The sequence below is a fragment of the Hyalella azteca genome, unplaced genomic scaffold (assembly GCF_000764305.2).
Source record: "Hyalella azteca isolate HAZT.00-mixed unplaced genomic scaffold, Hazt_2.0.2 contig2316, whole genome shotgun sequence".
Classification (NCBI taxonomy): domain Eukaryota; kingdom Metazoa; phylum Arthropoda; class Malacostraca; order Amphipoda; family Hyalellidae; genus Hyalella; species Hyalella azteca.
The window spans coordinates 333,447-360,621 of record NW_025932596.1 but is presented as its reverse complement, the minus strand read 5'-3'; the positions used below and the strand labels follow the sequence as shown (position 1 = coordinate 360,621).

The 27,175-nt window shown below is 35.0% G+C and overlaps 3 protein-coding genes across 3 annotated transcripts in view; 2 read left to right on the top strand and 1 right to left on the bottom strand.

Annotated features, from left to right (window-relative positions):
- The first annotated feature begins 3,850 nt into the window (after positions 1 to 3,850).
- On the top strand, positions 3,851 to 6,582 carry LOC108672035 (biogenesis of lysosome-related organelles complex 1 subunit 1). The gene is made up of 4 exons (XM_047885525.1): positions 3,851 to 3,854; positions 4,187 to 4,259; positions 5,350 to 5,455; positions 5,801 to 6,582. Exons 1-4 carry the CDS (start codon positions 3,851 to 3,853, stop codon positions 6,236 to 6,238), a joined length of 621 nt encoding a protein of 206 aa, XP_047741481.1. The 3' UTR covers positions 6,239 to 6,582.
- A 2,092-nt stretch (positions 6,583 to 8,674) lies between these two features.
- LOC108672039 (WW domain-containing protein C660.06-like) lies at positions 8,675 to 10,966 on the bottom strand. The gene is made up of 2 exons (XM_018159651.2): positions 10,883 to 10,966; positions 8,675 to 9,414 (listed from the first exon to the last, which is right to left on the bottom strand). The coding sequence occupies exon 2, from the start codon at positions 9,412 to 9,414 to the stop codon at positions 9,004 to 9,006; it is 411 nt and encodes a 136-aa protein (XP_018015140.1). The 5' UTR covers positions 10,883 to 10,966; the 3' UTR covers positions 8,675 to 9,003.
- A 9,575-nt stretch (positions 10,967 to 20,541) lies between these two features.
- Positions 20,542 to 27,175, top strand: part of LOC108672034 (epsin-2) — a 37,326-nt gene continuing 30,692 nt past the window's right edge. The window contains exons 1-4 of the mRNA XM_018159647.2: positions 20,542 to 21,250; positions 22,822 to 23,031; positions 24,441 to 24,569; positions 25,121 to 25,210. Coding sequence (XP_018015136.1) covers positions 21,176 to 21,250; positions 22,822 to 23,031; positions 24,441 to 24,569; positions 25,121 to 25,210 — 504 coding nt within the window. The 5' untranslated portion in view covers positions 20,542 to 21,175. The remainder of the gene's footprint in view (positions 21,251 to 22,821; positions 23,032 to 24,440; positions 24,570 to 25,120; positions 25,211 to 27,175) is intronic.

Sequence of the window (27,175 nt, the reverse complement as noted above, 5' to 3'; positions counted from 1 at the left end):
AAACCTATCACAAGGTGTAGTTATGCAATGGGCTTCTAAGCTACAACTCAGACTTTTTTTTGTGTTGCAGGATGTCAACTCTATTGATATTTATCAATCACTTTGGAGTTTTTGTCACGAGAAAACTGTTGACTCTTTAATGACCACATTTTTTTAAGCGCATAAATTTTTTTTGTTATAATTTCTAGTGATTCCAGTTACTAAGTACCTAGTGTATAGATGAGTATGGAACATTGAAAATTGTATATTGAAAAATGTAAGGCAACATTTCAGTCCACTTTGTCTTACGAGATCCTAACATTAAACACGACGGTATGATCCATTTAGTCTTCTGAGCGCAAAATATGGATGATATTATGTAGCTGGCATAGTTAATTATCATTTTGTACATTACTTTTGCTAGCAACAATGGGCTTAAGGGGAGCGTCTACCCTAAAAATTATCTCGGCTATTTACAGTCGGATCACTCTGAAACTTGGTACACATGTAAAATGGAAAAAAACTCGCATTTTGTTTGTGTGAATTTTTCGAAAAAAATGAAAGAAAACGTGAAATTCTTAGAAAACGGCTATAAAAGGGGTACTGTAGAAATGGATCTAGTCCTAGGATTTTCAAGCTACAACATCGAGACACATATCATTCGATGCGTGAGTTCTTCATCTACAAAATGTTCATCCCTTTTTTTTGAAATTCCAATTTTTGTGGAAGTGGGGGGCATTTTTCCAAAAGGTTTAGAAATTTTTTGATTTTCCCCCCGCCACCCCCCTCTTTGCAGAATAAAATTCAAACTATATTGAAACTAGAAAAACCGGGATGAACATTTTGTAGATAGTTTATTTGCAAATTGAATGATACGGTATATGTCTCATTGTTGTAGCTTCAAAACTCTAGGAGGAGATAGGTTTCCCGTGACAATAAGTGTGAATGTTGAGGAGAGAGCAACAAAGTCCCAAGCGCACTGCAATATGTGCTCAATGTAGCATAGATACCAAACTAAATGTTTCTGGAGCTTGATTCCACTCAAGGATGGTGGGAGCGACTACATGCGCACCTCTCCCTTCAAAGCCCGGAGGCACACTGAGCTACACCTCAAAGAAACACTGTATTTGTAGTGCTGGGCAGCGAATTAGCTCCTATGTAATTACTGAAAGAACTCTCCCCCGCCCCCCTTTCATGAAGTGTTGTGAACGTACAAATCAACGTACAGAGATGGTAATGGTACCGTTGGATAGGCCAGAATGTCAGCTTCAAGATGAGACTAAAAACATAACTGCAGCACAACTCAAGTAGACACTATATTTAAAGAGCTCAGCAGCTAATTAGTTCCTATCTAATTACTTAAAGAACTCCCCAACCCGCTCCCCTTTCATGAAATGTCGTGAAATCATAAATCGACGTACAGATATGGCAGTGGTACCATTGGATAAGGCAGAATGTCAGCTTTAAAATGAGTATAAAAACTGAAAAAGTGAAAATTTTCAATTTTAGGGTAGATGCTCCCCTTAAGAAGTTTGGCCAAGAAACTTCCAAGAAACTCTAGTATTTTAGAAAAAATGCCTTATTTGAGATTGAAATTTCAAAGAAAATTTGTGTTTTCCCAACATCCTTGATGTTGAGAAAACATCAAGGATGTTGGGCCAAAGACACCAGGGCCATGGTTGTGAGGCTAATGTCTAGGCAGAGAGGCCAGTGTCCAGGTTGAGAGGCCAGTGTCCAGGTTGAGAGGCCAGCATTAAGGCTGAGAGGCCCGAGTCCAGGTTGAGAGGCCCGAGTCCAGGTTGAGAGGCCAGGGTCCAGGTTGAGAGGCCAGGGTCCAGGTNTTTGGAATCAGACAGAGCTTATTTCCCAAATAGGGTTAACTATTTTGTGACCCTTCTTTACATAGGTTTTTTTCAAAAATTAACCAAAAATTCATTATTTGCAGAACAGGGTTGAAACAAACACTGAAATGACAGGCAATGATTGCTCTAACATATTCTTTCATCAAATTAAATTCAGTGCAGTTAGAATGCACGTCATGGGCCGGTCCTTTCTTACCCCATGAAAGCTGCGATCCTGTCTTACCCCATTTGACTATATAGGTACTTAAAGGATTCCTAATATATTCACAGACGTATTTAAAAGTCTCAAACCATAATATTCTTCCTATACATACAGTTATTCACTATTTGGTACAGCAAGGTCAACTGTCAAATTTGACACATTTTTTGATGATGTCACTGGGTAGCGTGCATTGTCTCTCTTTTGATCTCAATATTTTCCCACTAGATGGCCAAGACCTAGTGTTTTGGCAGTAGTTTGACACACAAATGTATGACGTCATCATTTCAACCATCAACAAACGCATGGAACTAAAACAAAGCTAAATATAAAGGAAAAGCTAGAGAGGTGACGGAATTACCCACGATGACGGAATATACCGCGTTTACCCTAATGAAAAGCTATTTACAAGGTTGCATGCACGTGTCACCCCAAATAACTAATTTTGCCCTAAAAACAGTCTGATTGTACAGCAAGTGTCAACTGAACATGTGATAATGCAGTCTGATTGCTCTAATGTGACCGCAACTACGTAATCATAAGCTTGATGTTTACATTTTTTTTGGCGGGAACTTATCATAACTGAATTTCGGGCAAGCTTCACTGCATCCTGATCTATCCAACATATCGGAAACCTTACTTTTTTTTAAATAGTTGGCTGGAGACTGACAAATATATTAAATGCAAGAATTTCAATCTAAATGTGTCGGCAAGATCTTCTGAAGGCGTAAATTTTGCTACTGAAGCGTCGCCAAAGATCTTGCAATATTCATCCACTCTCTGCACAGTGGTCAATGTGTTAACAGACAATTTTTAAAATTACTAGTGTCCAGGGAAATGGAAATTTTTTCGTATTTTTTACCAGAGAAATTGAGAAAAGGCCATAGGATGTCCAAGCCTCCAAGGGTGATAGCAGGATTGGAAAAGTCCTACCAGTACTTATTACGGAAATATAGCGGCTCCAATGTGCCATATTAATAATGAATTTGAAATCTTGCAGCTTGGTCAACCAATTTTTTTAACAATTATGTACTCATTAACAATTACGGTTGATCAGCATTAGATAGGAGATCATTCATCAGACAGAAATCTTGCTGCTCAATGAATGGCAGGAAGGCTATATTTGTGGCTCACTGAGTAGACCATAGATGTATTCCTCACCTGGGTAATAACCGTAATATGATGTAGGAAATAGTTGGATTAGGAACAGATTAAATTAACAAGATTTGTGGGTCTTTTTGTCTGGTTCACAGGTGGTTTCTGGCCAATATTCTAGTTAGGAAGTTAAGACTATTTTCATCTTTAGGTAATCTATTCAAATTTTACAGTATTCTGAGATATGGGGTTAACTAAATTTTCCCAAAATTATGGGATAATTCCACAGGTCATTTTGTAAGTTACAGATATAATTCATATAAATGTGCCATTTTTTAATGTTTACCAAAGAAATTATGGTAAGGCTATGAGCATGATTGTCTGGTTCCCTTACCTGAGACTGAGAAAAACAGGATAATTAAGAAATTGAAATGCCTGTTCAAATTCCACTGAATACACCACTTATTAGGGAAAAATGCCACTATTTCTGCAGGATGCCTTAAATATTAATTTTTATATATTTGAACCCTGTCAGGCTGCTGGCTGTCAGCAGTGTCTGGCAATGCAATCTGGAATCAAAATCTGTACAAAGTATGAAGCCAGATAAAATCATACAAGGAGTACGGTACCTATAAAATTTTCTAAATTGGATGAAATATGCTAGTGAACACTGGAAAATTGATTCCATAGATATTTCTAATATTTTGGTCATAGTATGGGTAAGCCCTATTCCATCAAATTATGAAAATTAGTACCTATGTCTTGTCAACTGTCATGCAAGTGAAATTTTCAATTTTGACTGTCTCCTGGTCATAAATAGGTCTGATTAAACAAAATCTCTGCCTGTAAAAAGATTTTGGTCTTATTCATGGGTGGCCTCTGAGTAATTTTCCAGTTTGGACAAGGTTGACCAAGTCATAGGGATAGACTTATAGAATTACCTAGAAAAATGCAAGATCTCTTGCAAATATGGTTGGGCTCTGCTTTACCATTTGGGAATTTATCAACAGAAAAGTGTCCCAACATATCCTTGAACCATTTTTCATTTCAGAACGGAGACGCAAAGATGCCTTACAAGCTAGCACCAACCTTACAAATGCTCTGGTTGATCATCTAAATGTTGGGTGAGTTTTGTTTTGTATTCTGAATAGGTACCTATAACATTAACAATGAACCTTAAAAAATTCACTTTTTTTCAACTTGGAAATTTCAAACTCATAAAATATCATGCTCTTGTCACATCTTGTTACATCTTTCAAGGATTAGGATATGGCTTTTTCAGTAATAAATTATTGATACTTACTTGTAATCAAATTTATCTGCTGAGAATATTGAATACAAATTTTTTCCCAAGTACATATGGCCATATTCTGTAGTTTAATTTACATCCTAATGTGAGGAAAATAACTGAATTTTTATTAGGCCTCTTTCTCACATGCAGCCTGTTGTGTTGTAGCATCCAGGTCATTGAAAGTACTTCAGTGTCAAGATGTTTTGGTTAACATTCAACACTTCAGCTTTATGTCTATGTGGTCTATGCATGTATATTGCACTGAATGGTTTAGGTGTCTTCATTCATTCACTCTTGATTGATTTGCTCTTTTGTAAATAGTTCTATTGTGATCCCTGGTATATCATGCCTATCCAAACTTGACACTATTTGTATTGTCTTTATTATTGTAAAATGTATTGGGTTTCTAATAATTTTAATTATGAAACTACCATAATTGATACATTAGATGCAGGTTGATGAAATTATTTTGTTACCTATTCTTAATATAGGTAACATGTACATAAGTATTATTCTGTTTAAACCAGTATATCCCTGTATTTTTACCAGTTCAAATCATTATGTTTTTGTATCTGAGCACATTCTGAATTAATGATCTCATCTAACAAACTGTCATCTAAATTAACTTTTTATTTGGTCAAAGTTAATAATAATTAATTAAGATACATCTAATTGAAGCATCAGTTCTCCAATTCTGTTTTATTATTGATTTTAAGACTACAAGTTATCAAAATCGTCAGAAATTTCCATTTCCATTAATGCTTTTATATCCTATTTTATTATTATAAGAAATTATTATTATAAGAAAATGCACAGCAAATTACCTATCCTCTATACTCTGGATATAATTCACAGTGCATTGTATTTATGTTATAAATATAGTTTTTTTTTATCAAGACTTTTACAGTATTTATAATCTACAGAGTAGCACAAGCTTATCTGAACCAAAAACGTCTTGATGGAGAGGCCCGACGCTTGGAGCAAAGTGCTGCTGTGCTCCAGAAGCAGACGCAGCATTGGATCACTCTGGTTAGATAACTTTTTCTTCATATTTTTGCACTATAGTCAGATGAAAAAAATATGTTGGGTCCTTCCTGTGAATAAATGGCATTTGTTTGGTGATTTCATATAAGATTTTGGTTTAGCTAATGCTATAGTGATAAAGTTTAATTCACAGTTGTTCTTATTTTTGAAAAAGAGGTTAGAGTCTATTAAAAAGGATGTATAATATCTATATTTATTTATGTTTTTTTGTTGAATGGCATTGTTAAACTTCATCCATATACCTTTTATTTAAAAATCTTTTGATCACAAGTGTGACACTATTTAAGCCTTTGCATTGAGGATAAATGTAATTATTACTGCTGTTTACAGGTAAACGGTTTTTGTTCTGCTCTAAAACAAGTTGGAGACGTTGCGAGCTGGACTCAAGTCATCCACAAAGACGTGGAACTGGTGGCAGCCACTCTACACCATGCATACACCACCACCTACACCAGCACTCACTCCACACCCCCTCCACCAACCAGGGCCATCAATGCTGCCGGTCTGATGCCTGCCCAAGCCTCTACTTCGAGTGGCTCTGGAATTGCGCTTGCTAGTGGAGTGACTGTTCCAGCTTCAACAAATGTTGAAGCTAAAAATAAGTGTGTTCAGAAACTATCCAAGTCTCCTAGTGAACAAAAAGCTGATAAGAATAATGATGAACTAGAAGGAGCGTCTAGTTTAGGTCCTGACCTCCATTCATGTACAGAAACAAATGTCTCTGAAGCAGCACCAGAAGGAGATCACGCCAAACAAGAGGCATCCTAATTTGCCTCGAAACTTGCCAGAAATCAGGCAACCGTTGACAACGGTTGAATTTGTCAATTTAACCGTTGCTCTTGGCAACGGTCGAATGTTATGCTATTTATTACTGAAGTTGCATGAAGAAGCATTATCTTTTTGTGATAAAGACGTTTAGTAGCGTATAAAGATCTTGTTGTTGTTCTGTTTTACTATGTTCACTTTTCAAATTGTAAGAGTTCATTACTGTAGAAGTGTTATGTTTGTCATAGCAATCAAATGTACCTACCGTAGTAAACATATTTTAGTTATAAAAGCTGTTGTCATATTTACAAGTATCCCAATAAATAGGCTTGCATCACTCACCAATATTTCACTATGGTTCTTTTCCCTTCAACCTGTAATTTTATTTTCAGATTGTAAATTCTCTGCTTGCATATGCAATATTCAGCCAAGTAGTACCTACGTATTTCAGTGATATTTATTTTCACCTCAGAAAAAAAATTTATTTATTTATTCTTTACGCGCATTTTTTCCATGCTTGAATCTAAACAAAAAAGATAGATGATATTGACGTGATGTGAAGTTGACATGAAAATTATCTTCATTACTAAATGTATTCTCCTCTATACCTACCTTATTGAATAATACTTTTTTCATCAAAGACGTTAGATTCGTTATTGTACTATTCAAGTTGCTTTTTTACTTTTTCTGGTTGATTATAATATATCTATATAAATAATATCTGTTCATGAACTCGAATACGACAGTTATTCATTCCATTATGATTGTCACTTGGCGATTTGTTGCCATTTTTTAAAAATATTATATTATCCAAAATTCTCCATTACTGCCAAAAATGGATACCGCAAACCAGGAGGAGTTGCTGACGTATTTATAACTTCGATATAAATTCAGAGAATCCGTTCAAAGTTATTAGGTTTTATTCGAATTGTGGTTCAAGAAATGTGTTTTCATTGCTGAATGCAGATAAGTTGTGTCTATTTATTTACCACGTTTTTCTTGGCTTCGTTTCGTGTGTGTCTGTCATCAAAAATTCAAACCTTAATTTAGAGCACTTCTAAACATCCTAGTAAGTTGAAATTTGGCATGCATAATTATGATGCCTAACAATTCAAGATTTGATCATCAGAAATAATAATTAAAAATTGTTTTAAAAAAAATTAAATAAAAAAACACTAAAAATTCACGGTTTGAAATTTAGTTTTTTCTCAAACGTCCACACTTGCCAACCCTGGAAATTGATTTGAATTGCTAAAATTGCTAACTAAAAAGTAGAAAATAAATAAATATAGAAAATATTTTTAAAAACCACGTTTTTCTGGTTTTTACAAAACTAAAAACTGTGAAATAAAACAACTTTTAAAAACCACGTTTTCTTAACGGACAAAAAAGAAAAACATTTACTCTTACATAACATTACATAACATTTTACATAACTTAAATGTTATGTAAGAGTAAATGTTTTTCTTTTTTGTCCGTTAAGAAAACGTGGTTTTTAAAAGTTGTTTTATTTGTTTTATTTTCTTCAGAGATTTAAACTCATAATGAACATTAATTCGACTATTTGTATGACATTTAAGTAACTAGTACACACAGTAACGTAACGTAGGGTAACGAGTTACTTGACTCTTAATGTTACTTTTCTGGAGGTGAGTTGATCATGTGTCTCCTTAGGCGCTATATTCTCCTTACCGTTTCTTGAAAAAAAAAACAATAAAGGGTTTAGCTTATCAGCTTCATAAGGGTGTATGTATACTATGTATAAATTAATTAGCTCCGTTTCATTATTTTATTTGTGCACAGAAAATTTAGGACGTTAAAAATTATAATTTAAGTACTCTGTTTTAAGTATGTTATGTTTGTTATATAATGTATTAATTATGAGTAAATATTATTTTTTTTTGTCATTCATATAAAATTATTAAATTGAAGTATATTCAATGACTTGAAATTATCGCTTTTTTCTAAGTTTATTTGCATAATTTTTCTCAGCATGCCCAAGATCTGATGAAATTTGTCTGAAAGCTATATTATTTTGTCATTTATGTATGTGCTTTAAGTAAAAATATAAATATATCTTATAATGGAAAAATGTTGTTCATATTTACTCATTTTGCGTCCTTTTTAGTCTGTTTTTTTACAATTATCACCACCGATCTAAGCGCTTTCTTCAATTGTACTCCAAAGACCATAAACGCGCAGTCCTAGTCATCAGAAAAAATGGTTCTAGAACTTGCTAGGGACTTCCACATCAGACGCAATCCTAGAGCCACGACGGAAAATTCAGATTACGAAATTTCATCGAAAAATAAAAATTGCGATTAAGTTTAACTTTCTGGACATGGACAAGTTGAACAGAGCAGCAGTACGTGTTGGAAGCGATATATGCAGTGTTTCGCATCTAATTTTTATAAAGGAAAATAAGAAGAGCATCTTTCACACTTTTATTGTAATTTTGCAGGCTATTATCATTTAATTTAGGTCATCATATCAATCATTTACTAATGTGCATGATACATAAATTGGGCATCGTTAATTATTTTGATTTCTATGCTTTGGTTAGCGTTGTGTTTCTCGTATCATTGATCTAAATGATAATCATTTGTCATATAGACAAATAATTGACGATGATGACAACCATCTGTTAAAAAGAAACTCTTAGTTGTGAATTTTAAATTATGTAGCAAAGTCTAATAGGAAGACGCTTTTTTCATGATATCCCGTTGAAATTTCTCCATATTCACTGAATGCTTCTATGTGATAGATTTTTATCCATTATATCCACCACCGAATCCGCCATGTCCGCCTCCGAAACCGCCGAGTCCGCCACCTAATCCACCATGTCCGCCTCCGAATCCACCATGTCCGCCACCTAATCCACCATGTCCGCCACCGAATCCACCATGTCCGCCACCGAAACCTCCAAGTCCACCACCAATTCCACCTCCGTAGATACCAGCATTGAGGTTGTCGCAGCAGTAGTACTTGCGAGTGTGGGGACTACGGCACCAGTATTTACAGTTGCCGTACCCAGCCGCAGGTTGGTAGTTCAAAAAGTTGTTACCAAAGCCGGAGACAAGCCCGGGGTAGTGGCTTGGGTTGTAACCTAAACCGTTGCTTGCGACCAGGGCAACCGCAATGGCCAGCAACACGAGGCCCACAACTGCTTTTGTCGCCATCTGCAATAGGAGAAACAAATGTCAGGGTGTTTCAATGCAGATCTGTCGAGGAAACAGTGGAGATGTAATTGTCATTAAGAGCTACAATAGCTCTTTAGCATCTAATTATTTTTAGCCTTTCAGATTGGTAAATATTATTAGCTTTTTGGGATTAGTTTCAGGTTTTCTCGATTATTTTTTAGATCGCGTGTCAGTAAAAGGTTCCGTGCAGCGACCGCTCACTACTAGGCACCCTCGTACTAATTAAGACTACGTATTTCCAATTTCAGTAGATTTTATTTGATCAAATAGCGTCAAAGCTTAGCGCATTAAATTTAATGTTCGAATTTAATAGTGGGCTGCTAAGATCTGATGAGTGGTCTGGGGCAAATCTTTGCCAGCTTAACTTGAGTTCGGTAGTAAACACCTTTGAGAGGTCAAAAAATACCTTTGAGACGTTAAAAATACTTTTGAGACGTTAAAAAATACTTTTGAGACGTTAAAAATACTTTTGAGACGTTAAAAAAATACTTTTGAGACGTTAAAAATACTTTTGAGACGTTAAAAAGTACTTTTGAGACGTTAAAAATACTTTTGAGACGTTAAAAAAATACTTTTGAGACGTTAAAAATACTTTTGAGACGTTAAAAAGTACTTTTGAGACGTTAAAAATACTTTTGAGACGTTAAAAAATATTTTTGAGGCGTTAAAAATACTTTTGAGACGTTAAAAATACTTTTGAGATGTTAAAAAATACTTTTTACACGCTGAAACCAAAAGAAATTCGTTCATACCTCGAGCTAAAACCGTTCCTACAGTGGTATTCGTTTCATAAGTTTGTAACCCTTGGATTATATGGAACAGCTCAGGGTTAAATTTCCCTCAAACTCTCAGATTTATGTAACGTATCAATTATTGAATGTAATTAATATTAAAATTTGAAATACTATTTTCAAATACGTAGGTGAAGCATCATCACATGTCAACTGAGATTAAGAATAAACTCTTATTTATTTTATGTTCCGGTTATATGAACGATCAGTTATCAATGAATGTAATGATAAGCAGAGTGGAATAGCATTGTCAATCATCCATGTGATTGGATATACCTGGGTATCACGTTTACAGTGGCAGGCTTAGATACGGATTATCATGGCAAGATTTTGTATTACTGACTATGTATTACTGACTATGTATTACTGACTATGTATTACTGACAGTTCGTATTACTGACAATTTGTATTACAGACAGTTTTTATTAATGACAGTTCCAACTTATGAGAATTTTCTGTCCGATTAGTTTTTAGATGCATGAAGATTCTTCTTGAACAAATGTTAATCATCTATAAATTATATAGAAATATAAATTATAATTAATGTTCATTTTCAAGACATGCTTGTAATGAATTAGCAAGAAATTATCATTTTTGGGCATGAGAATAGAAAAGTAATTTGAAAATAATATTACATAATACACCAATGTACTCACTTTGAATGTGAACCAAAAGTCGTATTACGAATCTGTTGACAACTTCTTGCAGTGTTTGTCTATTGTGAAGGCTTGTGTGACGGAAACAAGACCACTAGGCCTTATATAGCGGCTCTTCCCTTGGACGGATGAAGGGCCCAAGTCTGGCGGCTTATCCGTTGTTTTGCTCACGGTTTTATCTTCTAGCCTCAGTCGGGATTGCATAGGACATATTTATATCATTAAGAGCTGTATATTAGTTCATAAGCTTTAAGAATCTTATACCATATTCGGGATTGCAGGAAGCTTGTAGTATGTATATAATTATTTTGCTCACGATTTTATCTTCTTGTCTCAGTCGGGATTGCATAGGACATATTTACATCATTAAGAGCTGTATATTAGTTCATAAGCTTATAAGAATCTTATACCTCATTCGGGATTGCAGTTGTATCTTATAACAATCTTTTTTATCTCATTCGGGATTGCAGGAAGCTTGTATGTATAATTGAGAGCTACAATAGCTCCGTTGTTTTGCTCCCGATTTTATTTTCTAGCCTCAGTCGGGATTGCATAGGACATATTTATATCATTAGGAGCTGTATATTAGTTCATAAGCTTATAAGAATCTTTTTTATCTCATTCGGGATTGCAGGAAGCTTGTACGTATAATTGAGAGCTACAATAGCTCTATAGTTTGTAATAATCTAGCATCAGTCGAGTTTATTGTGGACTTATATTGATCATTAGGAGCTACAATAGTCCATTATTTTGTAATTATATTCAACGAGAGTCGAAATAGCAGAAAAATACTTTTTTACTTGGGTTAGCCTAGTGGTTAAAGACATCACCTAGATTAGGGCATCGCGTTATGGGTTCGAAACCAGCAATAAGTTGTGAAAATCGGAAATTTCAAAAGCAGCAATGTGGCCGGATGCTTAAGAATCAGGCCAAAATTGCCTCAGTAAAGCAGGCATCGCTATATTAAGATAATGAAGCTTGACGGACTACGGTGTCCACGCACGCTCCGGTCTTTATCTTTAGAATATGATGCAATCGCGGTTGTCGCATGTATGTTCCAAGAAAATAATGATCATACAGGTCGTAAAATACTCATACAGCAATCTCGACTTGAATGATCTAACACTTCTTACAAAGCGCAGACGGCCAATAAAGGTTATAAATCTATAATAACAATAAAAATTATAACAATAATATTGATAATTATAAGGATTATAATGATACTATTAAACACTAAGTCATGTCACGGTAAAAATAACTTAACCTAAATGATTAATACTATTGCTTAAGATTTAGAGGAGTCACTTATAAAAATTAAGAGGCTCAATTCAAAATTTATTCGACTTCTAAATCTAATGACATCCAATATGTGATTCATACATTCATTTGAATTTATTAACGCAAAGGTCTAGTGACATTTCGCTATAGAAGACAACTGTTCTAAACTTGATCATATACATATGTTAAACAAATTATTTTAAATGGCTTCCCTCTGCCATTTTATATACGAACACCGCTATTGATAATTCAGATTATTAATTAAGATATTGATTAAAATTTACATTTAAATGTCATTGAAGCTTTGTTCAAGATAGGTTTTAACGTGGACAACCGTTTAACGTCTTGTTTGCATCTAAAACTCCGAAAACATCCTCTACAGACAGGACGTGGACGCTTACAGGAGTTATCTCTGTACACGTAAAACATGCAACATGAGGTTTTGATTGTACCTACATAACACCATTTATTAACACCATTTCTAAGTAGTAGTTGTGAGTTAAATATACCCATTAGGATATTCCCGAAATATAATAAATTAATGATATTGATATTAATTGTCAAAGGACTCACCGATAAAACTGTGAATGGGAAGGAAACAGTACTTAATATAACCATAATAAAAAATCATTAATGTGGGAGAAAACGGTAATATATTTATAATAAAAATTCGCGCATTTAAAGAATTTAATTCACGTATTTATTTATAGCCTAAACTTCCTGTTGAGTAGTGTTGAACTGATGATGAATGATTTCGCACTTTTCATCTTGAAATATTTATATGGTTTGTTATTGAAACCGCTTGAACTTTATGTTATGACTAATATTGTCTATTAAGATATTCTTTTTATTTTTCAGTTTAGGTAAAATTATCGGAAATAAAATTATAATTTTATTGCTTTTTTTTTAGATTTCATATGATAAAATATAAACCAGATTTAATTATATTCGTATATATATAAGTTATATACATTACTCATGACAATTCGACTCACAATCTTCACTGCACATTTATATATTTTTTACATAAAAAATTGTTGCAATGATAGTTTCGTATTATTATGCTATAATTATTATAAGGGTTGTTACCCTTATACACAAATTAACATTGTCTTCATAAACACCTAGTCGCTCTATGCGAACAATATAATCGCTATTACATCTATTTAAACTTCACGAAAAAATACTTTAAACTTCACAAAAAAAAATTCTTCCATAAACTGCATAAAGAACAAATTGTTCCTACTTCAGTTTGATACTAAGTTTATAACTGTTGTACGTTCCGTTGTATATTTCATTGAAAATAAAATATTTCATCAAATAATAAAATGATTTTAATGCAATAATTAATTGTTATAGAATATTTATTATTCATACAATAAATGTATTCATTAATAAATAGCATCGCAATTTATGATGATGAGGAACTTTCTGTGTTTAATTACAACTCGTATAACAATCTAAAGCTATCGGCTACTTGCATGCTGAACAGGCATGAATGCGATTCATTTAAAATTCTATTCATTGATTTCTGAGCTGAATGATACACTCATTTGATACGTTTTTTTGCTTCTATATCGTGTATCAACTTATTACATATAAAAATGGATTCGATTATGATATTTTAGTGAATTTGTGCATGTAGTAAAGAAATTTTGATTTCGTTTTCTCTCAGTACGAATTTTACATTTTTCATTTGATCTTATGGTAATTTCTACCTTATTTGTATATATGAACCTGACCATTTACTGTTTTACATATGTATGTTTGGAGAAAGAAATAATATGGATGGGAAGGATTGGGAGGGGGAGAGGGTGCAGCACCCAAGCTAAGTTGAGGAGTGGTCACTTCCTTCGTCTGTACTTCCGGGAAGAAAATTAAAAAGGTAGTCAGCTGACTTCATTGAAGTCAAGAAGCACTTCAGTACAGCACTTGGTGATCTCGGTGATAGTTTGCGTCATATGCCTCCGCTTGTATATTATGAAATTTGATGAATAAATCACAGTGATCCTTTAATTGCAACATAATTATCCTATTGAATGTCTCTTGAATTGCTGACCTTAGCGAAGCATCTTGAATAAATTTCTTCTGGAATAATGGAATCATATACAACATTTACTATCTGTTAAGATAAACATTAGTATTATTTTCAAGGCATAAAATTTATTACAATATATCAATATTATTATATACTTTCTTTGAGAAATAAAACGCAGCATGACACACTTTCTTTGTAGGTAGAAGTGCACGTACTCAAAGCCGATATCACGAAACGTTAAACTAATTATATCTCAAATTATCATTGTACTAAAAATAGTTCTTATTCATATTTCTAAATGACTATTCAAGAAGAAAATGGGACCCTGGGAGTCTTAAATCAATTTATGTATATATAAATATAATTTCGAGTTTTCCGCAAATTCCTACAGTCACAGCTCATAGTAGTTAGCCGAATTGAACACTGATATCTCCCGGTCGCAATGACTGTACTGGATACGATACGGCTATTGTGAATCTCAGCATTTCGCAGAGAGTGTTCGTTATCGGTAGGAATAGATTTCTATGAGTCATTTGGGAATGATTTTTTGTGATTTTTTATGTGAATATAATTAATCATTCATAATGTCGGCAACATTCTGACTCGGATTGAGTGTGTACTGTGTAGTAACCTATTGTAGATTTTCGCTAACCGAACGGTCTGTCACTGATCATCTGATGTCATGATACTACAAGATGTCGATAGGGATGAGTAGGTATAAACTATAAAGTATTCAATAGTTTGATGGCTTTCAGTTGAAAAAACCAAATTGTGTTCTCTTAATATAGGTATAGCTATGCCTATGCTGTTTTTTTTTTTGCTGGATTAAATCTAAAGTAAAGGTTCAAGCAAAAAAGTTAGGTACAATACCTAAATACCCATTAGGCATTAGGCCTACTATGCCATTTTTCCTATTTTGAAGATTTGATATGAACTATATATTAGATTCATAGTGTATTTCACTTAATCATTTGTACATCATCTGCCAGTTCTGGGCCTCTTGCCTTAAAAATTACTAGAATTATACCCCAAAAAGCTCTCTCTAAAAATAATCTAGGTAGCCTATACCCCTATAGTATAATGACAGGAGGACTATGGCCTACTGTGTAAAATTTTTAAAATCTCTGCAAGTAATTTTTCTATAACATCTCATTAATTTCATTTTTTTAGCTCCTATGCCAGTTAATGAAGGCAAATACTTGAATGTAATTGTATAGTTATGATGAATGACACTTATGACACTGTGACACTGTCCATTAAAGCACCTTGATTTGATTGTGCAGTTTCTAGATTGACTGACTTGAGGGTTGAGGCAGAGAATTTTTAATAATAGTGTCACTGTGGCCCAGTGCAGGTTGGGAAATGTCCTACTTTTTTCTGAAATACCTATCATGGCTCTAGCATCATATAATTTTAGCTAGTAGGTATGAAATCTCAGTTATCTCACGGCTCTACTGTCCTGTATTTTTGTTTGATTGAAAAAATCATGTTTCACACTTTGCAAACGTGTTATTTCATGAAATTTTCAACTTCTGCAATCCTCATTACTTTAATGCTCCTGCCAAAATATCCTGCAGAACATAATCATTGTAAAGATAACAAGTCAACGTCAACCTAAACATTTTGTTGCAGATCGCACATAGTTGCAGTCACGTCAGAGCGGTCAGACTACATTAACACTGTTAGCACATGTTCAGCTTACAGTAAAGACAAATTTTATTGTTGCTGTTTGACTGTTTCAGGGTAAAATTAGAAATTTGTGGTATCACATTCACAGACTTTGTAGATAAGTGTGTGGCTTGTAAATGGCTTTTCATGGCCGAGATATGGAATTCACGGCTCAAAAAATGGAATCATGGCTGTCAAATCCATAAAACCACAGCTCAAAAAATTTAGTTGCAGCTTGCCAAGTATTCCATGCTTGGCCCAGTGGAACAGAACCAAAAAAATTTTTGTAAATTTGCTTATTAACTTGATTTGATTGATTTAACATGATTTAATGCAGTCTGCATTCTGCAAAGTATTTGAAAAAAATTCCAAAGCAGAAACAAATGCAAAGACATTAAAATTTGAAAGATACCATACATACCTTATTGGCAATATTGCATAGGTACTAGTTTGCAATTGTTAATTTTTAGAAAAAATTTGCATTGTTTATTAAAGTGAAAATACTGCTAAATAAATATTTATTACTAAATTAAATCTCAGCTAATGAAATAAGGGCTAACTAATTTTAATTAAATTGATGCCAAGAGGTTCTCCAAGCCTTCCATCCTTCACAAACATTATTGTAGACTACAATAATGTTTACAAAATTACAATAACCTACTCTTATCCTAGACTAAAAACTTGGTGGATTAAAAAATCCCTCTTATGTATTTCTTAACAAAAGTGCATGATAAAGCTGCAAGATTCAAAATATATTGAAAATTTATCCTTTTATGGCACATCAGTAAGAAAATTTTAACCCTGGGGTGTACTAGAGCCATTTTAGACAATCAGGCAGTAGCCACCTGCACAAAAATAGTGACTGCATATATTTGCCTGAAATTTCTGAAAAGAACTTGTGAAATGATAGTTTTTAAAATTTTGCCCAGCATTCCAGGTTGAAACAGTAGAACCGGATATTGGAGGATGTTGCAGGCTGGCATGTCTTAGGCCATAAGACATGTGGTCTTATGTGGCAAACCCATAAGTTATTCTGTTATATATTTATGGGTTATTATTTTACACTCCATTATCATCTTGAAATTGGATCTAGTACTACTTCTATTTCAGGTTTAATTGATTTAACTATCAGTCAAGGTTTGGTTTGAGAGAGTGATGCAGTGTTGCTAATCTTGTCTGATGATGCCACTCTAATACCAACCTATTATCTTAGTGGCACATTAGATAATAATCATAATAGTGGATACTAATTCTATAAAAATGTCATCACTATCTAAAATGAAATATCAATTGATAGGTGTTGAAAAAAAAACCAAGCAAGTTTTGATAGTGCAGCCCCTTTTCTTGTCAAGATGTGCCTTGATTAAGCCAAATCCTACTATCCTGTAGGTATATATATATAAGTATATGTGAAATAATTTACTTTGGCTGGAACCAGTGAACCAGTACAGATACACATTGGAGTGGAAGATTACTTTTGGCATATTGTGCAGAAGTTTTCTTCTCAAAATATCAGGAGTACGGTAGGTAGAGAGTAAGCAGTTGCCCTTAGTGCAGCTGAAAATCAAATGAAAAGAACCTTGATTTAAAGTAAAATAACTACATATTTTAATGGTAACTACTGTCAACCGGGGCTACTAGAGACGGGCGGGGTAACTCGGGACAGTCCTCCGACACGGCGTAAAACTGTTTTAGTAGCAAAACTAATTGGAATATTGCAAAACTAAATATAGTGGCGTAAACACCAACATTTTTCCTATCTATGTAGTATAAAGGAAGTTCAAAAATACTACATTCACTAGCTTTGAAAAATTCCTGAAAAAAATGGTGAAAAACGATATTTTGTAAAGTTACTTCTGCTAAGGTCTGTAGTAAAAAAAATATTCACCGTATTAAAAAATTTTACTTGCATAAAAGTTGCACCCAGGTGTCAGCTTGAGAACGTTATTGACAGATTTTGCCTATCTCATTAAAAAAAAAATGGCGGTCATTTCCGCATGGCGGGGCTACTCCAGACACCCCCCGAGGCTATTCGGGAAAAAAAAGCGCATTTACAGTAGAACCTCAGTTAGCCAAGGCTCCAGTTAAGAAAAAAATTGATTAAAAACAAAGAATATTGATTACATTTACCTTGCTGAGCAAAAAAATGTTCACTTATCGAAAAATTAGTGCATCATCGGTCATCACAAAATTGTGCAAACAATGTCATATTTAGAATTGTGCACCAGGCATCATAGAATGAAAAGTAATTGACCTAAACTATGATTTATTTCTCCAAAACATGGTACATTTCACTAGAACATTCCTTTCTGTTTCAGGTATGTTTTTCATGATCTTCTTAGCGCATTTTCTCATTTATGGAAAAAATGCAATATTGTGCTCGCCATGTCTGTCTGTCCGTCCGTCCGTGACCTCAAGTTTTCATCAACGTGAAAATGCGCTCTCTGTCACTCACTGCAGTGAGTACCAAGTTATATTTTTTTCATAGTAAATTCACTTAACCCAAATAAAATGGTGTGAAATTACAAGCTGTCCTGTAAGCTTACAAATACAGAAAAAATGCTATAAGGCTGCTGATATGAAGCTTGCAGTGGACAAGGTTGTTGTAAATGATCAATGGCATGTTGCCATTGCTCAATAATACAGTAATATCACATCAATAATAGGGTAGGGTCAACTAAGGTGACTTCGGCCGCCGGGTGACTTTGGCCGCGTTTTTTATTTTGTTTTTCAAACAAAAGCGGGGTCATAAACGATGGCCAAAGTCACTCTGGCGTTTATGACCTTGTTTACGACCCTGGCGTTTATGAACCCGGCATTTACAACCCCGTTTTTGTTTGCAAAACGAAATAAAAAACGCAGCATAAGTCACCCCCAGTTGATGGTGTTTATGGTAATATCATATCAATAAAGGAAAAGCAAGTAAAAATCACATAAAATGTCATTTATTCTACCTCTACATCATCTACAATGAAAGAGGAGGGCTTCAGAGTACTGTTAGTAATGGATGAGCACACTCTGCATGCTTCAAATGTTTTAAAATAAAGTTTTATTCCAAGTGTCCCGAGTAGCCCCGTTCGACGGGGCTACTCGGGACACTCTTTTTTTGCTTCTGGCACCTTACGAATAGCATATGGATTTTTTTTTGAGAAACCATGTGATAGCCCTTGCAAAGAGCTTTGAAATGAGCCTAAACTTGTTTATGAAATGTTTCCTGGTAAGAAGTTATGAATGAAAAATGTTCGAAATCGTCCGACGTACTTTGTTCGACGTACTTTGTATTGATATCCGTAATGATTATTGAGCATCTACATGAAACTGATGCTGGGTAGGACTGATATTATAATTCCTGTACCCATTTATCCATTGTACAAGGTACATACCGGTCATTGAAAACCTGGAAAGTCATGGAATTCAATTTTTCATTTTCCAGGCCTGGAAAGTCATGGGATTTCATTTCAGGTTATGGAAAGTCATGGAATTTGCAAATAAATGAAGAAAAAAGGAAGTTTTTTTCTGTGCTGCGTGTGTTAACCATTAATGCCAAGCGGTTCCATTTGGAACCAGCGGAGAAAAATGGATTCATAATAAATTTGTGATATCAAATAAAAATACAAGTGGATGGGTAGGTTTGATACACATCTTGTACATGTTTTGGCAAAGTTTAGTTCTGCTGTGCCAACTACTCTCTTTTCAGTTAATGTTCAAAGATAACTAGAACCAGGACATGGAAAAGTCATGGAATTATTTTTCTAAATACCAGTATGCACCCTGATTGTAATATTAGTGGCATTCTTCCATTCCTTCTTCATTAAACATAATCTTGAATCAGCTGAGTTATTCCAGGACATAAGCTTGTTTCTAAGTTTCCTTGCTGCCACGTGCAACGTGCATGTGCTGAAGCCGTAGAGGTGCCTTGCTAAGCCTCTGCTGGCTTGGCCACTTCCAGTTGTTGACAGCTCATAGGCAGTTCCACCTTACTGATTGTACTTGGCAATTGATGTATTGATGGCAATTCCTCTATTACTTATGGCCCTATTTGTCTATTACTTATGGCCCTATTTGTCTATTACTTATGGCCCTATTTGTGAGGTTTCTTCTAAACGCCCTTTATCGTTTCGAGGTTTCTTCTAAACGCCCTTTATCGTTTCGAGGTTTCTTCTAAACGCCCTTTATCTTTTCGAGGTTTCTTCTAAACGCCCTTTATCTTTTCGAGGTTTCTTTAACGCCCCGTTAAAAATCAGAAGTATGCATCTGAAATGAAACATTTAGACGGTAATCTATTCCTAAGCACGTTCAACTCGATCAGCTCTAGTCCCTAGCCGAGTCCATGTTGATTTGTTTACTGTTGTCTTTCAAAAATCTCTTTGTATTAGATACATGTTCAGTTTAATGAGTAATATTCAGCTTATTACAGCTGCTTGAGTAACGATGTAAGATACCTTCTCTCAATATTTTTAATCTCAATAATAACAATTGTATAATGACTTGATAGCGCTTCAGCTTTTAAGGTATCACTCTCATTAGACAATCAATGAATTTCAATATCATTCAATGTATGCAAATATGTCCAGCAATGTATGTATGTGTGAATTCTCCCGTGTCTTCTTAACAAGTCCTATTCTTGTCGAATTTTGATCAACTTTCTCCTGACAGACTAAGATTATTCATTTCTTCACTTCCGGCTGAATTTACCACTCCTGTCAAAATAATCTTATTTAAATTATATAATTTATCCCGAAGATCAATCTTATGCGTCATGATCGGGTGACTGCTTGTGTAAACTTTTTGCATTAAGTTAGCGTGTATTAATTTTGAACACAAAAGACTTGTTGTTTATTTTTGTGTGTGTATATACAGGAATAGTTTGAGCGCTTGTGTTGATACTCATTTTCTTCTGTGTTTACTGAACGTAGGAAAATTGTTCATACGTAGTAAACCCTACGTCTAGTAGTAACTGAGTGACAGGATTTGGTGAAAAATTCAAAAATTACTTTGTTGATTTTTTTGAAAAAAGTGACAGTTAAATTATAAGGAATGTGAGTTGGTTAGATTTGAAACTTGATAATAGTGACAAAATTTAAAAAAGTGACTATTTAGGAAGAAAGAGAAACGAAATAGAGATAAACGGATAGGAAGAGAACACGTTAAACGCAGTGAACGCGGGGACGAACGGAGTTGAAGGAACCAGAGAAGGACGAAAAAGAAGGAAGGAGTGGTAGAAGAAGAGAAAGAAGAAAATACGAGAAGATAATAAGCCTGTAAAGGGTTAGGAGGACGGAATTGTAAGCAAGTAACCCTTCATCATCATGGCGTTACCTGTGAACGTGTCGGGACTACGGCGCAACATCAAGAACATCGCACACAACTACACAGATGCACAGGTTTGTACACACATACAAATAAGTGAGAATTTATACAAATAAAGATGCACTTTTGTTTATATGTGACTCACTCTGAGGCATTAGGACCTCAGGATGAGTCACATAAGAATGTATAACCGGCGAAAGGCGTATCAATGTTACGTGTATTATTTTGGACATTGAGCCTCCATGTATACCTGATGTGTAGTGCGTGTATCGTGTAGTGCGTGTATCTGGTGTGTATTACTGACACTTCTATAGGTGTTTGTGCTGTGTGAGTGGTCGCCCATTTAGGATCATGTATGGTTGTGCGTGTGTGTGTTAACGTTTTATTACTTATGCAGACACTATTCAATGTGTACCAGAATGTAAACCCGAAATTCAATGTATACTGCATAAATACCCGCAATATATTCATAAAATTTAGTTGCCACATTTTTTGTTCACGTTAAATTTTAAGTAACAGAAAGCTGGCATGAATTGCTGGCATGAATTGAAAAGAACAATGACAGTCATTTGAAAGCTGATTTAGCTTTATCTAGCTCTCAAACTCAATACGCTTAATTAGGCATATTATACTTATTTATTTAGCTGCATATACCTTAATACGCTTAGGTAGGTGTACTACTAATTTATTATTTCTCCAACTTTGATCGATTAAATTATTTATAGCGAACCTATTATGTATTATTTAGTTATAATAAGCTCGTCGTTATCCGTTATTGATATCGTTATTCGATGCCGGAAAGGAACAAACATTGCATATCAGAAGTTATAGTGAGATTATATACATATACAGTCTGACGGCTCTGCAAGCTGAGCTTATCTCTACGAGATTGCGGCCGCTACGTGTACTTAGGCCGCTACGTGTACTTAGTCCGCTACTTGTACTTAGGCCGCTACTTGTACTTAGGCCGCTACGTGTACTTAGGCCGCTACGTGTACTTAGGCCGCTACGTGTACTTAGGCCGCTACGTGTACTTAGGCCGCTACGTGTACTTAGGCCGCTACGTGCATTTAGGTCGCTACGTGCATTTAGGTCGCTACGTGCATTTAGGTCGCTACGTGCATTTAGATCGCTACGTGCATTTAGGTCGCTACGTGCATTTAGATCGCTACGTGCATTTAGGCCCCTATGTGTGCTTAGGCCGCTATACGTGTACTTAGGCCGCTTCCACCTGTGCTTAGGCCGCTACGTGTGCTTTGGACGCTACGTGTGCCTTGGACGCTACGTGTACTTAGGCCGCTACGTGTATACTTAATTAGGCCGCTACGTGTACTTAGGCCGCTATGTGAAATTAGACCGCTACGTGTACTTAGGCCGCTATGTGTACTTAGGCCGCTACGTGCACTTTGGCCGCTACGTGTACTTTGGCCGTTACGTGTACTTTGGCCACAACGTGTACTTACGCCTCTACGTAAGTATTCTGACGCATCTACGTATACTTAAGAGGTTACGTGCACCTAAGCAGCTACTTGTACTGAGGCCGCTACGTGAGCTTGGGCTTTCATGTCTAAATAGGCTGCTACAGGTACTAATGCAAATTTTGACTGTATTGCCATTCATCTTAAAAAAATTTCTGTTGATGCAGGTGAAAGTGCGGGAGGCGACCAGTAATGACCCGTGGGGCCCATCCTCTACCATCATGTCAGAGATCGCAGATCTGACGTACAATGTGGTGGCGTTCTCAGAGATCATGCAGATGGTCTGGAAGAGACTCAACGATCATGGCAAGAACTGGCGGCATGTTTACAAAGCCCTCGTGCTGCTGGAATATCTCATCAAGACCGGCAGTGAGAAGGTCAGGCCTAATTATTGCTATATTATATCATATGTATTATTACTATATTATATTATATAGGTATATTATCATAAACCGTGAAGAAAGTGAAGAAACGGTCGGACTGGCATTTTAGTGGCCGGTTGTCTTATAAAATTCAACTATAATTCTTCGAGTTTCAGGTGTTAATTAAAAAAAACGGTGACAAGTTATTATTTCAATAGTATTATATTTATTTCAAGGGGCCCTAAAACGCCGGCGAACAGCGTATGATTAAGTACTTATATCTTAAGTCTGATTATATCGCGAGTTTAGCGAGAATTTGAAAGCAAAGAAAACGCCTTGTAAATTCATCATATATTGAACGAAAACGTTTCAGAAACCGGCTCCGTCATCTTTTTCTAATTTTAGCAACATTCTCTAGATTTTTGAACTTATAATGGAGCTCGTCTCCGAAACGTTTTCGGTAAAGATGTGAATTTACTTGATGTTTAGTTTGTTTTAATATTTTTAATCTTAGGATTATGAACATAATTATTGGGCTGATCATAGCTCGGGGTGGCCGACTGGATAGATCGACTGAAGCAGCGAGTTTAGGGTTCGAGACTCGAAATTTGATGTGAAAATATAGTCAAATTCGTCAAGGTAAGGAAGCTGCTACAGGTCAAAATGCCCATATACAAAGCTGACACTATTATAACATATAGTAATATAATTGACTGATGAAGTCGAAAGTATAAAGCCAATAAATATGCCTCTACTTTGACCTTTACGTCTACAGATTCTTAACCGTTGCGTGAATGTTATTCGTATCTGAAAAACAGAGGCCATACTATCGAAAAATTTCAAGACTTCGTAAATCCGTCACCCAATCAGTGACAGCTTTATAAGCTAAACCAACCAATGGCAGACGACAAATGGGCCGCTACTTATACTTAGCGAGTTTTGAAAGCGCTGTCCCTGATAATTAGCGTTACTTTCCTTGAATATCGGGTCGAGTTTGAATTTTGATGCGAAAATTGATGCGTCCGAATTGCTGGTGAAAGTGAAATTGGTAGAGTGTTCAACGAATTATTATTGATTGGCTTGCAGGTTAAATAGGAAAAGTGCTCAACAAATTATTTATTTATTGGCTTACAGGTTAAATAGGAAGAGTGTCCAACAAATTATTATTGATTGGCTCGCAGGTTAAATTGGAAGAGTGTCCAACAAATTATTATTGATTGGCTTGCAGGTTAAATTGGAAGAGTGCTCAACGAATTATTTATTTATTAGCTTGCCGGTTAAATTGATAGAGTGCTCAACGAATTATTATTGATTGGCATGTAGGAGATCAACGAATCACTGATTGATTGGCATGTAGGAGATCAACGAATTATTATTGATTGGCATGTAGGAGATTAACGAATCACTGATTGATTGGCTTGCAGGTGGCAGAACAAAGTCGCGAGAACATCCACTCTATTTCCACTCTGAAGGATTTCCAGTACATCGAGGAGGGCAAGGACCAGGGCATCAACGTCAGGGAGAAGGCTAAGGCTATGGTCGCCTTACTCAAGGTGGGTAATGTCTTACTTATTGTATAATATTATTATAAATATTATATTAATAGCTATCGTCTTGCTCAAGGTGGTTAATGTCTTATTTACTGTATAGTATTATTATAAATGTTATTATATTGTTAGTTATCGCCTTTCTCTGGTGATTAATGTGTTATTTACATATTGTATAATATTATAAATGTTATTTATTGTATAATATTATTATAAATGTTTTTATATTATTAGTTATTGCCTTACTCGGATGGTTAATGTTTTACTTATTGTATAATATTATTATAATATAGGTACCTACGGTATAACATATTGTATAATTGCCTTCCTCGGGAAGTTTGTGTTACGTAGGTAATAGGTATACTGTATATATAGCTTAACATCTGCATCAATCTCATTCATACTTATATCATGAAGTTTAAATTATCTGATAGTATTATATCATATTACCTTATATTATATTATATTATATTACCATATAAATCATTATGAAGTATGTATAGTTATAAATACCCCCTCTTGCCCCTCCCCCTGACGCGCGCGCGTTTCCTGCGCAGGACGACGAGCGGCTGCGCAACGAGCGCGTGCGCGCACTGAAGGCCAAGGAGCGTTTCGCGCAGAGCGTCTCAGGCATCGCCGGCGACCCCGTGAGTGTTGTGTGTTGTGTGGTGTGTGATGTGTGATGTGTGGTGTGTTGTGTGTGTTGTGTGGTGTATGTTGTATGTTTCGCGCAGAGCGTCTCAGGCATCGCCGGCGACCCCGTGAGTGTTGTGTGTGTTGTGTGGTGTGTGTTGTGTGGTGTGTGTTGTGTGGTGTGTGTTGTGTGGTGTGTGATGTGTGATGTGTTGTGTGTGATGTGTGTTGTGTGTTGTATGTTTTGCGCAGAGCGTCTCAGGCATCGCCGGCGACCCCGTGAGTGTTTGGCATGTGTGTTGTGTTGAATGTTGTGTGATGTGTATGTTTAATGTTGTGTAATGTGTGATCTGTGTGTTGAATGTTGTGATGTGTGATCTGTGTGTTGAATGTTGTGTGATCTGTGTTGAATGTTGTGTTATCTGTGTTGAATGTTATGTGTGTTGTATTTTGTGAGTGCCGTACCTATATAGTTTGTTGTATATTGGGTATGTTGTATATTATATTTGTGTGTGTGCTGTATATTGGAGGTCTTATATAATGTATGTGTTGTATTCAGTTCAAGCAGACTGAATATTTTAATTTCATGCCGTTTTGACGCTCCCATGGCGCCATTATTAATAATATAACATAATTGATCAATATCACAGGGAATATAGATATAGGGTAGATTATCAATTGATGCTGTGTGACAGTATGAGGGTAAAAATATATTCAACTCTATTTAACTGTATTTTTTAACTGTATGCATGGCAAAATTTTCATCAAAATATTAATTCAAGATATTTTTTGGATTAGATCAATATGACATTTAGCATCTTCTCTTGCTGACGATTATCTTGCTCATCTTGTGATTATCGCATCATTATTGTATTGCTGATCTGGTGATTATGGCGTCACTTATTATCAATTGTGGATTATCTCATTATTACAATATTTTCCGATAACCATCATTAATCATGATCTTTTAGCCTATAGTGAGGGACGTTTCTCTGTTGCTGCCGTTGATCTAACTGTTCTCTTGATTACTGGTCATTTATAATCACTATCAATACATTAATAACAAATAATAGATTTTTGTGGACATGGTTTTTAAATTTGTGTTTGATTTAGTTTGTTAGAAGCTTGCTGGCCTGTTAGGATTTTACGGGACTGAAGAACTGTGCAGTAACACTGGGTAACTTTATTTTGAGTGTATTTTTTATTAATAATTTTTTATTTAATAATATATATATATTATTTTTGAGTATTATTACTCATGGAACTTAAGTCTGATAAGCACATATTTTTCTTCAAACTGATCAATATATATTTATTTATTTATTTATTGAAGAAAAGTGGTTACCCCAATAGCTCGAGGAGAAGCTCCACATTGAATAAATAATAATAATAAATATATTGAATATAGGTATAATAACTAACTAATGAATTGAGGTAACAAAATAATTCCCTGAATTGCATGAGCTTAGTTAAGGTGTGACAAGTCAGGTTAATTGTATAAGTTTAATGAGTATTTATCTATTTATTATCAAGTTGATGATATATAATATATCATTTCATAATATAATTATATTGAAGTATAATTAGGCTGTTCGGTATCTCTAAGTGTGCAAGTTATCCTTATTATGAACTTAGGCTCTTGAGTCCTGAATTTTTAATTCATCAAACACAAAGTAGTTGAAAAACTGAAATTTTATCCTTAAAGATAGGCCCTTTTGCCAGGCCAAACTAGGTCAGCTAGAATGACCCTACAAGAGCCAAATGTGCATCTCTTTTTAGGGACTAGTCTCAATAATTTCTTTGAGTGTTTGTTCAATCTTGACCAAATATTTCCAAATATTTAAATTATTATTTATTTAAGTTTTGAAACACAAGGTATTTCCACAGCGTGGACCCAACAATAACATTGAAGAACTCACCATCACTCTTGATGGTGACCAGGTAACAGACTTGTATGGTGATGGTAATCATTGTGGACC

What these genes read in the sequence shown, in the direction of transcription:
- LOC108672035 (XM_047885525.1), top strand. An exon ending in GTTGATCATCTAAATGTTGG is followed by an intron (nt 4,260 to 5,349) that starts GTGAGTTTTGTT and finishes TATAATCTACAG; the next exon opens with AGTAGCACAAGCTTATCTGA. An exon ending in CGCAGCATTGGATCACTCTG is followed by an intron (nt 5,456 to 5,800) that starts GTTAGATAACTT and finishes TGCTGTTTACAG; the next exon opens with GTAAACGGTTTTTGTTCTGC.
- LOC108672039 (XM_018159651.2), bottom strand. Translation starts at nt 9,414, where the DNA reads ATGGCGACAAAAGCAGTTGTGGGCCTCGTGTTGCTGGCCATTGCGGTT.